The 15,060-nt window shown below is 40.9% G+C and overlaps 1 protein-coding gene across 3 annotated transcripts in view; it reads right to left on the bottom strand.

Annotated features, from left to right (window-relative positions):
• The window catches only part of SNCA (synuclein alpha), a 63,657-nt gene that overhangs the window by 15,218 nt on the left and 33,379 nt on the right, over positions 1-15,060 (bottom strand). For 2 of the 3 annotated variants that reach the window (XM_032109817.1, XM_032109819.1), the window contains exon 5: positions 7,499-7,534. The exons of the other annotated variant lie outside the window; for it this stretch is intronic. In XM_032109817.1, the coding sequence (XP_031965708.1) occupies positions 7,499-7,534 (36 nt within the window). The remainder of the gene's footprint in view (positions 1-7,498; positions 7,535-15,060) is intronic. 3 annotated transcript variants of the gene reach the window in all.

The following is a 15,060-nucleotide window of genomic DNA, read 5'->3' as shown; positions in this document are numbered from 1 at the left end:
TAACAAGAGAAGAAGACAGAAGTAATATAAACAGACAGAAGATAGGGCTGTGAACCCCACAAACTGCATAATCTGTATGCACAGAACACAGGTACGTCTTGGGGGCTTATAAAATAAATTTTAATTACTCTGTTCCCCTTCAAAGCTAAGTGCCTTGCAAATATTGGCTGGGGACACACTCAGCTCATTGAAGGCAGCGCTGCCACTACCCTCTTCAGAGGTGTAGGGCTTTGGTCCCAAGGGCACCAATACCCTACTGCACTTGAACCTGTTAATCCCACTGAAGCACATGTGATTGTTTTCATGGTAATATTCATCACACTCCAGGAGGAGATGAGTCTCTCTTATTTTAGGAGCTAAAATTAAGCACCAGGGAGCACTGAGCTGTAACCAGCCCTGTTGCTCTGGCTCAACTCTGCTAGCAGCCTAAGGAGAGATGGCTCCTGCACCCTCCCACACAAACACTCTCCTGTGCTTGTGAGCATGCCTGTTATATTAATGACTCATCTTCATCGTAAAGCACCAGCTCAGACTTTTCATTAATCACCTGAAGTGTGCTGGCTTCTGCAGTTTGCTCAGAGTCCCCACTCTATGAATAATTCAGGCTTCAGCATTACAAACACAGGGAAGGAGTTTGTGGGTCAGGCCCGGCACTTCGGCAAGGACTTTGTAACTTTACAGAAAATACATTATGGTCAGAATCTGAGTTTTTCAACCCAGTGCTGGGTAATTCCTGGATATTTGTTATGAACCAGAATAACAGCTTTCGAAATGTGATTTTTAAATTGCATGGGTGGCCAGCAGGTCACTGCTGGCTCATTCCCAGTGATAGGATCAGTGAGAGAACTAGTCCTGTACCACAGCCCAGCCCTCCTTTCCTGTAGAAAAACCACGGGCTAGCTTGTTCAACACTATGGAAACCTAGAGTAAAAAAGGAATGCACTGTACTGCATTGAGGGGAAGAGAAGATAATTCCCTCAAAATATTCTGAAAAAGGCTCTACATGTGTTATGAGAATGACAAAGCCACTGAGAAGAGCTGCAGGTTGTGGGGAGGAAGCATTGACTTTTGATGGACTGTGGGCACTTTCTCCTGCATCCCAGCCCACACTAGATTACATTCACAGTTCCTTCTTTACATCTCTTTCAGTTTCAATTAACTGTTTCTTAATTATTTCTGTAATAGCTTCATTTTATTCCATTTTACAGATGACCTTTTTTAATACTAACTACAAAGTAATACAGCTTCCTACTGTAGCTTAAAATGGGCTCCCCACAAATAACCACCAGGGCAAAGTACACTGTTAGCAAAAACTAACAGCCTAAAACTGATGTAAATTTATGTCCACCCACCAGCTAGCCCATCAATTTCCTCTCTCATAAAATGTCAAAGCACCTGTCAATCACGCAGACAATGTGAGAGGCTTCACCACAGGGACTAAAAGAACAACTCTCCCTTCTAACTTCTCACACCAATAAGGGAACCATTTGATACAGAGGTTAGAGCCCAGACACACTGGATATGTATCTTACAAACTTGACAGATATGTAAGCACTACATCAAGGCTGTACCACTCCTTGACACATCACTTCCTTAAAATATACACCAGATATCACATATGGGGTATCTAGAACCACATATTCGGCAGGTGTATACCAGAGCAGACTGTAGACCCCATAATTGATCGCTTATCTATCAACAATGGATTGCTTATCTATCAAGACTATTTGTATCTTTTGGAGCACCAATTTCCAGGTAGCTGGTTAACTTCAGTTCAAGAGATGTGCTTCATTCAAGCCAAAGGTACAGATCTTTATGTACAGCTCTCCCCACAAAGGAAGGGGATAGCTTCTTCCCTGGCTGGGACTGAGCCTACAAAAGCTTGTAATACCACAAAAACTGGATGCAGCAGGCTAAGTGGATAATTTGGCAGCACTCCTATCTTGAAAACACTACTCAATTTCCTTCCACAGGACAAGTGTCTGCAGCTACCCTAAAGGAAGTGTTCACTCCTCCTTTCCTTGCCTGCCTAAAATAAATACCTTTCTGGCACAGAAAACAACCTACTTTTAGACATGCTACAGATGAGCAATACATTTTGCTGTAAGACAACAGACTGAGACCTGAGCTCATGGCAGCAAGGGGCAGCCCACAGCTGACAACACTCACAGATCAGCTGAGCTCATGTCTCAGGTGGCATTGCTTTTCTGCCTGAAATACATTTTGTCTACCCTTCTGCTTTAGATTTTTTTTATTTTTTGTTTTGCACTTCAGGATTACTAACTGCAAACCCAGCAGCCATGTGTTGCTGCCCCCCAAAGTCCCAGCTCCTCTGCTGAATGGCCCCTCAGTGAGGGCCTCACCATCCTCATCTCACTGTGCTTTTCACCTTGTGAAAGAGCAGTCCAAGCCCAGTCAGCACTGACCTGTTGTAAGAAATGGTCTCCTCTAATATGGGAAAATGTCCTGGCCCAAGGTGCCAGACTTTTGGAAGTGATGGAACTTCTCTCCTCTACATCTCCAAAGGACTACCTGCCTTGCTCCAAGCCCTGCTCATTGCTGGATGGTTGTCAGTGCAACTCCAGCATGCTGGCCCAGTAGTTGAAAACTACTAAAAAGCACTGCTGACCAAACCTGTAACACCACTCAGCACTACACCTTGGGGAACATTGATGCTGTGGCTTCACCACATCAATGCTGCATTTTAACTGACTCAAAGACTTGAAATCTCAGTAAACTATCCAGTGGGTGTTTAAGTGTCCCAGCACAGGAAGAGTACTCATGAAAATACTGAAGAGCTTTCCAGTTCAAATAAAACAACATTTTATTTCCTCTGATAATACATTGCTTTAGTCAGGTCAATCTGACACTGTTCAAAAGCCCATATTTAATTAACAGCAGTTAGAAGTTGTCTTTCTACATAGGAACTTAAAAGTAATTAACTTCAGCTGCTGAGCTTGTTAAGGACACTTCCCTGTCCGACACTCTCACACCACCTGAGCTGGGACTGGGGCCCCTTCACAGCTATACCCCCCACACTCACACAGTCAGAACATGTTTTCTCACCAGCTGGACCCCAGGATTCCCACAGCACAGCCTCAAATGTCTCCATCTTTTAAGTACCTTAATCATGGTGCAATAACTGAGTAACACCTCAAGCTGGTTCCTCAAGGAGGGACCCAGAACCAAGGAGCCCCTGGGCTTTCACATCCTCACAGTGTAAGGGTGGGAAAGTCTGGAATCACCAGCTCCTGCTGTGTCCCTGGGTGTCCGGTCCCCTGGCTGGGCCACAGGTCCCTGTGCCCTTTGTTCTGCAAAGGGTCAGCACTCCACGGCCTCTTGCCTGGGGCTCGGGCTCCTGCCCCCCCGAGCTGAACCTGCAACTCTCAACCTGTAACTCAGCTGTACTGCAGCTGTACCCTGAGCTACCTGCACACAAAAATGCTGAGTGAACTCACTCTGCAGAAATTCCAGACTAAGTTTCCACTGCAAAGTTTTGCTGTAGTAGGGGTACATACTGGGATAATGAAAACCAGTCTGTCTATTATTGATATGTCTATACCCACACCGATTCTTGCAATGCGGTTCTTCCACCACTATAGCATATTCTGAAAAACTTTCTCAAATTTTTTTTTTTTTTTTACTATAAAAGCTTTGTTGACATTTGGGATGAAGTTCCTCAGAGAGCTTCACCAATATCTGTCTACCTTCTAAATATAATCTTTCTTCAGACATCTACCACATCCTCCCATGATACACACAGAATCTGTTCGAGCTTTTCGTACCGTCAGTGACAGATTTAACTCTGCATTTGCCAGATTGGGAATAGCAGAGATGTACCAGCACATCTCTGATGACATTTCTGTCCTTTCCCATCAATTATTAGACTGTGTAGCTACTCGTTGTCTCCCAACACCACATAACTGCTGAGAAAGAGCCTAATTCGAAGCTTGTAAAGTGCACAAGAAAAAAGAAGGCCCTCTGATGCTTGTTCTTTATAAACTGCACAGCAGGAGCCAGCTCCCAGTCCCTTCTCTGGACAACCTCTCCATTGCCCAGACTGCCTCTTGAGGTTCACTTGGACATGTGATGTGCTTTGCACTTCTACAAAGCAAAATAATCCCAGAGGATTGCCATGGGTTTGAAGTCAAGGGCATGCCATGTTTACTTGTGATTTCTGTTTTCTTTGGGAAGCTTTGGAGAGAAAAGTCAAAAATAAAATGCTCACTGCTGAGACAAAGCAGTGCCTTCCAAGTGCAAATGTTTCCACAAGTGCAGAGGCACTCTAGGTACCAGATGTGACCATAACAGTGTCTCTGCTTTGAAAACACTATGATTAGTCTCACTTTTTTTTTTTTTTTGAGAGAAGGAAAGGTTTAAATTCAGGTAATGCTCTTCAAAGGACTACATTAGAGATGCAAAGATAAGCAAAGCACTCAAAAAATCATGAAACACCATCTGCTCTCTTTTATCTTCTAATGTCTATCAGCATCACCAGTGCTGCCAACATTAGTCACCCTCCTCATGATATTGGGTGTTTTTCTTATGCTCTCCACTCTCATAATCAAAGTTATACAATAGCAGTTTATTTAAAATAAACTAAAAAAAATCCAATACACTTGATGCCTGAGAAAACTAGTGCAAGTCAGCAGCTCAGAAGAGCGAGTTAAAACTATTTAAATAGAATTAAACTGCTAAAATTTGTTATGATATTAAGTATACTCCAGGTACTATCTTTCAGAGTCACTCAGCTCCCACAGGGGTACCAAATGGAAAACCATACTTAAGACCCAGGGCAGCACACTGAATCTCTCAAAAATCTGCTTTTGACTATGACCACAGAATACCCAAAAAATCCTGTTGCAAGCCACATTTTTACACAGGCATAGCTCATGACAGAAGTCAACTGAACTCTGTGCCTTCGGAAGCCAGGCAATACTCAAGCACTGAGCCCCATATTGATTGTAGTCTCATTCTCTCCTCACGTGAGAGTCCAGGAGAACAAATGCAGCCTCTGTCTCTCCTGCTAACTTTACACTACCAGGATTACACCTTACTCAGCTGCTTCACACAGCTTTTATTTTTATATAAAGCGAAGAAATTTTTTGCTATTCTGAAACACAAAGTATGTCACTGCCACTGCCTGCTGACACCAGGGTGCAGCTCATGACAAGTGCTGTAGGCACTGGAAAGGCACCAGCACACCTTGGCTGGCAGGTGGAGCAGGGCAGCCCAGGGAATGCTGCTCACAGGTGTTTTTCAACAACTCTCTACAGCTGAGCTGGGACCCAAATGATTTGGATCCCTTTGTATGTAGCCATCACCTGGGAAACACATCCATTATGCCCCGCTCTCTCCCCATCACATCCCTAGCATAGGTGGCAACCAAAACCGCAGTCTCATCCTTGGCATTTAATCCTGGGAAGTAGGGGCTGCGCTGTGCAAAAGCGTTCTGTTCTCAGCATGCATGTCACAGGCTGCATCTTTGCAGGAGGCTCTGTGACTCATGCCTGACTCATGCGAGACCTGTACCACCAACACCATCCATCACAGCCAGAAAACAGAGTACCTGTCCTCAGGTTAGGAGCTATTTTAATGCCATGGGTGTTAAGGAAGAAATATGCTCAAACTGAGGTAGCTGGTGCGAGGACACTTGAAGGAACACGATGCTGCCCTGATCCCCAGAACCCTCACTCAGCCCAAGCACTGCAGCTTCCACGAGAAAGATTAAATGACAGTACCCACCAGCTCAAATTAACCACAGCACCCTGGCATCCAAATCCCACTGAGGACTTTTGCACACACACTCTTGAGTTCAGGTACCCACACAGAAGAATGAACCCATGCACACACTTGGTCCTTTACACAACCAAGTCCTGGTCTTTCTGGCACTGTGATTTGTGTGAGGCATTTTTCAAAGTTTCATGTCTTTTCCTATCTACATTTTCCAATATGAGATAGCAAAGTTAGTAATTTTCTTACTGTTACAGCTTCACCCCCACCAAGAGAGAGAGGGGAAAACCAGGATTTCAGAATATTTGAATATTTCTTACAAAGTCACCTTCCTCTCTCCTTCCAGCCTCAATAAAACACAGCCATTTCTCCCCCACATTTAAAACCACCAAGCTCATTAACTACTTAATGAGTTTTGTACTTTCCTGCTGCACAAGCAGCAAGCCTCAGTCTATTTTCCAAGTCACAACTTCTTTTTGTTGTCATTTCTAATACACAGCTTTGTGCACAGAGGTTTCCTGAGAGCCATGTGGACCAAGACATGTTTCTTCACAGTAGGAAGTACAGAAATTGGTAGAAGAGCAGCACTAAAATTAAAGCATTTATCTGATATGTCAAACAAAACCTACAGCACCCAACCCAGAAGTTCATTATATTACACTAGATTAAGAAAGCACAGGCAAAATGTGTAAAATAGTGGAAACAGAAAATTTGAAACCTTATAGGGTATATTATATTTAGCAATATAATTTAACTGCACAAACTGTTTAAGCATTGGACATGTATATCATTATAGTTTATCCACTGCAAGTAACTCTGCCAGTGGAGACAAGAAATTGTAAGTTGCCTGTAGGGAATTCTTTTGGATGAATTATCAGAGGGCAGTTGAATATTCAAAACAAGACATTTTAGAAACGTACTTCTCAAAGAATATCCTCTTTAGTTAGTCCTTCCAAAAAACCAGGCCAGATTTTTAATTGTGTATTTGTCAGTGCAGATCATCTAAATCAATTATTTAAATTATGCTCAGTTTTCAGACATTAGTTTTACGAAGGAGAAGAAAGAGGAGAGATCGATCATGAGATGATCTGCTTGGTTGATCTCTGGCCACTACTTCCAGAAGAGCTGTTAGGGGGAAGCAGACAGACATCCACACATGCAGGAATCCATCTTTTTAAGCTACTACAAATCAGATCCAACAACCTCCTGGGCAGCATTCAGCAACTGCCATTAAAAATGGTCACCAGTACACGTCTAGAAGGCATCTTTGAACTAATTAGTCAGCTTCCAAACTGCAACAGCGTTCCAAGAAGAAAACAAACATCTCTTATATTGTCACTTTTTCAAGTTTATATTTTACCTGATCAAAACCATAAAGAGCTAACATGCTTGGTGTTAAGAAAAAGGCTCAGATCCAAAGTCAGTGCCACTGCTGCCAAAAACTTAAATCAGTTTTGGACTGAGCCATGCGTCTGAAAGTTTTTAAAGACTAGAGCTGTCATTTGTATCATAGACTTAACTGTCTTAGATGCTTAGAAATTATAATAAAAAGCAAAATATAATGCTGTTAGCCTTAACACAAGTTATCTGCATCATATGAATTTGTCTAGCATTACCAGAATTCTTAACTTGTATGTTAGTGCAGGTGAAAGCAGTTAGGATACAGCAGGATATTAGGAAGTATCATTTCAGGAAGCAGTCATACAGCAGCTGAAGAAAAGGCCAGTGGCAGCATCTTTCTCCATATCCCCAATCCTTCAATTACCTTGTGGTGAACCATGGGGAAATCACAGCCTTGGTCCTAGGAGGGAGAGGATATGTGGTGGACAGTGAGGAAGAGCAGAGGAAGTGGTTTTTAAGAGTAACCATGTAAGCAGAGTCTACAAACCACCAGCAAATAGCTACAGAAAAACCAAGAATGAGTCCCTGCCACAGGCAAAAACGTATGGTCCTATCTTTTTGAAGTAATTTTCCTGATTGGAAAAGTCAAGCCAAGCATCTTGTTGCCTGTGAAGTGGGAATAATTAGGGATCCTACACAGCCATTTCCCAGCAACACCTGTACAAAGAGGAAAAGTAGCTTCTTCTCCTATCAATTGCAAAATAGTATTTTTTTAGAAGAAATTTATCCTGACACAAGTTCACAGATTTATATTTCTTTGCCCTCTTTAAAACAATTATGTAACTAAATACAGAAAATAATTCTATTTATGCTCTTTGGCATCTAAGAATTTGGCACAGAACCAAAGAAAAGAACACATGTAAACAAAATGCTTAAATAGCACAGGAAATATTCTTTTAAGATCCTACTGGGTTAGATAAATGAATGAACTAGCAAAAGCTATCATTACTAATCCAACTACCATGGTATAACGAAATGAAAAGTCTCATTGTAGCTTTGATGCAACATTTAGTCCTTGGTTTTGATCACTCTGTTTCTCTAGAGATTCTGATAGGAAATACGTGAATTAAGGGAGGAAAGGGATCTCTCAACTACTCAAAACCCATAAATAAATAAAGGCAAAACCCCAAAGCTTCAGACACCTTCTTACATTCAATCCCTCTTCCCATCACTTCCATGTAATGCTTCAATTTTTAATTTTTTCCTTTTTCCTAACGTTACCATTATGTTACCTATGAACCTCAGTTATTGGGGAACTCCATCTTCACTTAATCACCTTCTGGCTGATAGATCACCCAGCACAAATACCAAGGGCTAACTTGTTTTCCACAGGAATGACTTCTGGGAAGTGTGGTGCTCAAGGTCTATAAACTTCTCAGCCACATCCATGAATTTTAGCCTTCTGAATGCTTTACTAAACACTGTGCTGATTTCACCTCTGCAGAAGCCTTTCCCTTGCTTACAACAGCATGCCAAGCTCTTATATTTCACACAGATAAAGCAGAAACATTCTACAAGCTCTGCAGGTAGGGAAACAGACTTAATAGATCTTCAGCGATTAAATGCAAAGCTGCAGCCAGTTTATGATAGACCAGAACAACTCCTCCGACTTCTCCAGCAGCCTCCATCCATGGATCAAAATTTCAAAGTAGCTCAAAGTGCATCCCAAGCATTTTAAGCTCTGGAGTTAAAAATTAATTTTGCCTAGCAACATGGCCTTAAGTTATCTTACTTTCATGGAAGTTGTTTCAGCGATCCTTTTTAGTACAGAAGCAGCTTGGGTTCACCATCAGCCATTTCCTTTACAACTGGTACTGAGAGAACCTGGAAAAAGCTTCACTTGATCCATCCAACCTTGAATTTTCTTCCCTGCTTCCTGTACTAATCCTTAACTGAATATCACTGCCCCCATTTCCACCAGAACAACAATTCATGGAAATTACTTGCTTTTTTACCATACAATACAATATTTCAATTTCTGATTTTCTTTTGACATCTGTGAGCATGCACAGAGTTCACTATGGGGTCACCAGCTGCAAATGTCACTTCCCATATTTTTGTGGAGCTTCTCTTGACTACTTGCTTGTCTGCCATCAGGCAGGTTATCCTGCATTATTGTCAGTGTCTCTGCTTGTTTCCAAGGACAGAACATCTAATTGTTAATGATTACATGTCCAAAATTCACCAGCTTCGTAACTACACTCCAACTCAACTGAAGATGCTTTGACAAAGCCTTCACATATTCTATCTTCCCCAGTTCCACCCTTTAAAAAAATTGTCCTTTGAACTCCTTTATCTTCTGTGAAGGAAACCCTCGTGCATATGCTTCACACACACACAGCTCCCTCCCAATCCTCAGCAGGGAAAAGGGACACGAACCTTAAGTACAGAAAGAATTTTTCCTCACTTAAACAGGCTTTCAGTGGGAGCCATATGAAACTTTGTGCATCCCCCAAATAATGTGGTTCAGGGTGAATAGTCCTTTTTTTTTTTCTTTCTTTCTTTTTTTTGGCCAAAACTCCTATTGTTTCTGAAGAAAAAGGAAGCCTTAAATTGTTTTTCAGCCACATTCTCCACATTGGATACGCTGCCAGATCTTTGCTGATCACTTTATATGCTGACACTGCTTTTATTTTTTTTGCTTATTAAACTAATGTTTTTGTATTATTGTCACATGCTGTTCTTTGGAAAAACACAGATTGTTTTCCCAGTCACAGAGTTCCCATCATTACCTTAGCCACAAGTTGTGTATCTCTGTTTTAGCCACAATCCCTCATCACTTAGTGTGATCTATAAACTCTGATACTCATTCAGCTCCCATGCTTTCAGACAAAGAAAAATAGCCTACCAAATGCTTGCAGGAACTATACTACCTGTCATTCTTTCTGTAATCCCTGGCACCTCTGTTCATCGCCCTTAGAAGAAGAAGAAAAATTAAGGTGAAGAGCATGCAACATCAGTGCTTCTTTTCTGCTCAAATGACTATGTGGGTTGATTTTCTGTTCCTGCAGGAAAATCTGGAGTTAAGTCCTCAAGGTGTAGCTAAGCATATCACCTGTGATTTACATGTTCCTCCTTGGGACATTTGGTGGCCATACCACAAAAGCAAAGCTCTTGGGCCAGGCTTCCCCAGGTAGCTGACGCTGAGGTCAGGTTGTTCACAGTAGGGCTATGCTTGCAGAACATGCAGTCTTAGGTTTTAGTGGTGCAGTGATTTCTCTTACAGTTTCCAGCAGGAGGCACACCTCATCACTAGAATGTTCACAGAGAGATTTTTGACACACATTGTGGCCATTTTTTATTTCCCTGCTACCTCCATTTGAAATCTCAGTTTGTCTTGATTCTTTCCGAGTCAGAATCCTTAAGAATTTCTCAGGTCATTCAAAAAATTACCAAGAATCCTAGTAAAACTTGCAGAATTACATATCAAATTTTATTTCAATGGGGAATAAGTTAATTGAAACATAAAAGATGCCGAACTCTAAGCAATTGTAAAGGAAAATATTAAGTCAGCATAGTGAAAAGCACATCTCCTCAACTTCCAAGCTAGTTATCATTTCTTTTGTCCTAGTGGCTACAGCTACAGCCTTTGGAAAAATCTCAGTTTTATATGTTCTTTGCTTTCTCTCAGTCACTCTGTGGTGGTGAAACCATTAGTATTTAAAATTGAAGGGTCTGGCTAAGAAGTTTATCTTATCTACAAAAGCTAGCGGTCCACGATGGTTTCCAACTCCCCACTCCTGAGTGAGGGTAACACCAGAGAGGGGGAGACACCATCTCAGTGTTCCCTCACTAGGGCCACAGTGAATAGGGTTTCTCTCTGACCTGCCCTCATTTGTGCTCGCACTGTTATGCACTCAGAGTCCCCGGGCCCCCTACAGCTCTGTAGTACATCTGTTTGGAACACAACAAAATCCCATCTTTCTCAGAGGCCCGAACAAATGAAACCAGTGACCTTGTTTCATTTCCTTTTCCCCAAAGGAGCACTAATTTCAGGGCTGCGCTGTAGCTGGCAGAACAGTATGTCTCACAAATGAAGCAGTGAGAAATAGCATTCCCAACATTATATTGCATAATGCAAGGCACTGAGATTTACTATGTTAGTCACAAGCCTTTACATACTGTACTCATCTATTCACAGAGCACTGAATCCTCCTTTTTAGAAAAGGCTCCTACATGTCCCATGCTAACAAAGATGACATTTACGAGTTTTACCATGAGTCTTCTTTCTCCTCAACTAATTCTGTCGTGGTAGGAGTATGTCACTTATTTATGGCACGCATTTGGGTGGAGTGTGGGGTTTTAATCACCAACTCAAGGAATTTTTGTTGCTGGACATTTTGGCCAAGGCTGTGTTCATTTAAGAGTGGCTCAGATTTAGTAACACTGAGGAGCCCAACTGGAAGCACTTTAGGAATACATATTTCAGGACACTTCTAATTAATCTCAGATTAGACATCCTGAAGTTAAAATCCTAATGATGGGTTACTCAACAACTGCCTTGGACAGTGACCTAATTTTAATGCTAAAATGATTTCATCTATTTTATTGCTACTGAGAGAGAAACAAAGTAATTAGTTGGTGCTTTTTAACAGGACAATCAGCAATTTAAGTTTCTTTTACAGGGAAATAGTCAGAATTGCAGAGTTATCTGCAAATAAATCTTCACTCAATTGCTTCTCCACTGCCAAAAACAGGCCCCCATTGCACAGAGAGCAGAGGCTGATAGGAGAGAACTGCATCATTAAAAAGCTAAAATGTGTTATTCCTCTTTCTCATGCAAACATTGCTTCTCTTTCAGAGCCTTAGAGGCAGAGTAAGAGCATCCCATTTGAAGGAAACCTTCCCTCCAGTTGCTTTGGAGGAAGGAGTAAAATAACCAGTACAAGCCTACACAAACAAAGTGAAAAAAATCCCAAACCCCTAGAAGGGAAATACCTTAGACCTTTTTAAAGTCTGGTTACCTTCTGACCAAACTTTCTATCAAATACTTGACCAGATCTTTAGGTGGTCCAAAATGAGCATTCATGAAAGTCAAGTGACAACCACTGGCACTTCATGAACAAAAAGTCAGCAGTTTGGGTGGGGATTTGGGAACTGCACCAGAGGCACTAAAGTTGCTCTCACAGAGAAAAATCAGTAACTCTCCCACTGACTGCCATGGCCAACAACTACACACAGCTGAATATCCTGCTCCTGGATGGAAACAGAAGCACAGGCAATAAAACACCAGAGCAGATCTTGTCCAACAAGATTGCTTCTTTTGCACAGACTCATAAAATTAGTGGATTAAGGGTGCACAGTTAAATTACTCTAGTTAGATTTTACCCAGGCAGCTGGTGGTGTACCTCAAAAATCTTGATTTAAAAAGTAACTCAAATTGATCTGAATATAAACAAGGCCTTTTGAATTTAAGCTGTAAAGAAAGAATAACAATAAATGACAGTGTTTCAGTTTGAAGGAAGGTGTCTCATCAGTTACTAAAAGGATTTTTTAAAAATATCTTCCTTAAAAGATCTGTGATAGAAAAGTCAGCATACTAGTCACAGATTTAGAAGTGGTAATGATGTGGAAGAAATTCTGATTACTGGCAGCAGAACAGGAACACAAATCTAAAAACTGAATCTCAAGCATAAAACTCCCAAAATTTATCCCAGAAATAATTTGTTCATAAGCTTAAAATTTCCCTTAAAAAACCCCCCACAACTATTTGTAGCAGGAAATTTTGAAAATGTGAGCCAAGTCTAACTGTTACATGTGCAAAATCCCAGAAATACCCAGATGACAGCTCAGAGATGCCACATCTCCCCTCCACTTCCGGCTGTTAGTCCGAAAACTAAGAACAACAGTTTAAAGGTCAGCACAATTAACTATCTCAGTAAGTCTTGCTGCAAAACCAGCATCCAGCTAAAGCCCATAATACCCACAACTTGAAGACACTGTCTTTATATTGCCTATTTAAAAAAGTATCCATGAGAAGCTGCAGTCACACTAAGCCATTACAAAATATTCCTGAACACTCATACAAACACAATTTTTGTAACCATTTCAACAGCATTCACCATTCCTTTTATTTACATTCTATTATCACACACATGAGAAGCCACTCCAAATATGCATGCAGTAATGTATTTGCACAGTTCCTTCAAAAAGGCTTTGTGAACTTGGAAGACTTTTTATCCAAGAGCAAGAACATTCTGTGCACTCGGTGACCAAATGCACAGGGCAAATAACAAATAGCAAACAGCAGACAGAGCAACTGATAGGCTGAAACAGACAAACAATTTTGAATAATGGGTAAATTAATGGAAATTGAAATCTGTTCACACACCATTTATGGATACAATGGCTAAAATTTCTGCATAACAAAGTTTTGAAATAATATTAGAAAATACTACAGGAAAAAGATAGCTACCAGGCTATCAAGACTGGAAGATTATTCTTGTTTTTCCCCCCCAGTTTCTTATAATTATACAGTCTAAGACAAGAAAACCACAGCTTTACTGGATGAGTAAGTTACATAAAAATGTAGGATTTCCCCTTCTTTCTCATTTTATTGCAAGGTGCATATTTTTCAAGAAATGCAAATAGAAACTCAGTTAACATCAAAAAATATCAGGATGAAGAGCATCTCAAAGAGCTCAGATTTGGTATTTCTTTGATCATCAACTTGACCTTTGCCTGCTAAACAGCACAGAGACAAGACAAAGACAGATGAAAACTAAAGGACATCAAATACAATCACTGGTGCCACATAAAAATCTTCAAGTGGGACACTGGCTGCAGAAGGTTACATGGATTCAAATAACTGCGGGACAAGCTGAGAGGTATCAAATGGAAACAGCACTTTTCTTACAGTGTGGTGACACCTCTGAGTTAGGAAGTCCCTCAATTAAAAATTCCTCCTGGCAAGTGAAGAGTTAAACCATACCATGAATGCCCTGCATCTTCAAGAGGAGATTCACATGCCACACCAATGTTTGTAACTCTTCTTAGGTTCTTACCTCTGATGCATTTAAAAAACTAAAGAACTAACACATCTAATGTACATTTTTTCCTTCCAAAAATCAACAAAATAGTAAGACCGTAAGAAACTCCAAACATTTCAGCAATGATTGTAATTTCAAGAAGCACAATGAACAACTGAAATCTACATGGCAAATCTGTCCCAATGCTGAGCACTGAAGCAACAATATCAAAAGATGCAGCTCTGAGTCTGAACAACTCAGTGCCACATTTGAATTTTATGCTGCTCTGTGCAACTCCCCCTTGCCTTTGTATTAGAAAGTTTTAAATAAAAAGGTTGTTCAAAGAGATGCTACCACTTTGTTTCCCTGTTACTATAAGAAACTTTTATCCTAAAAAAGCTGAAGACAGTCATCAGCCAACTGAAAATTTAATCAGTTTAAATTTAAGAGGACAAGCAATTCATCGGGGTTGGGCTGTAGCTGGCTAGACAGATAGAGTTAAGATTTCTTTCAGTGTTCAGGAACTGCAGACAGCACAGTTTCTAAAGTGCTTTAGGAGGGCTGCTGTATATTAGCCAGCAAATAGTTGCAGGTGAAGCCCCAAAGGATGTTCCAATAAATCCTTTAAACAATACCTTTAGGTGCCTAAACCAATACTGCGGTAGTGAGCCTGCGCTTACAAGTCCGTATTTGGCAGACAATTGACCACTTCAGGTTTGTAACTCTGACATCAACACTACTAATAGGACTAATTACTGTAGCTTATATTTTTCTACTTCTCAAACAGCAAGAGAAATCCAAGCTTCCTGCCTTGCATTTCCAACAGAGTAGAAGCATCTGTTCTGAAGATGAAAAGTGACATTTGCTTTTAAGTTCTTTGAAATGATCCCCATGCTTTTCAGAGTGTAAGGACTAATGATTTCTGTCAGTTTGGATGTTTCAGGATCCTGTTCTAGTG

The sequence above is a fragment of the Corvus moneduloides genome, chromosome 5, assembly GCF_009650955.1.
Source record: "Corvus moneduloides isolate bCorMon1 chromosome 5, bCorMon1.pri, whole genome shotgun sequence".
NCBI classification, from domain to species: domain Eukaryota; kingdom Metazoa; phylum Chordata; class Aves; order Passeriformes; family Corvidae; genus Corvus; species Corvus moneduloides.
This window is presented reverse-complemented; position numbering and strand designations above follow the sequence as displayed.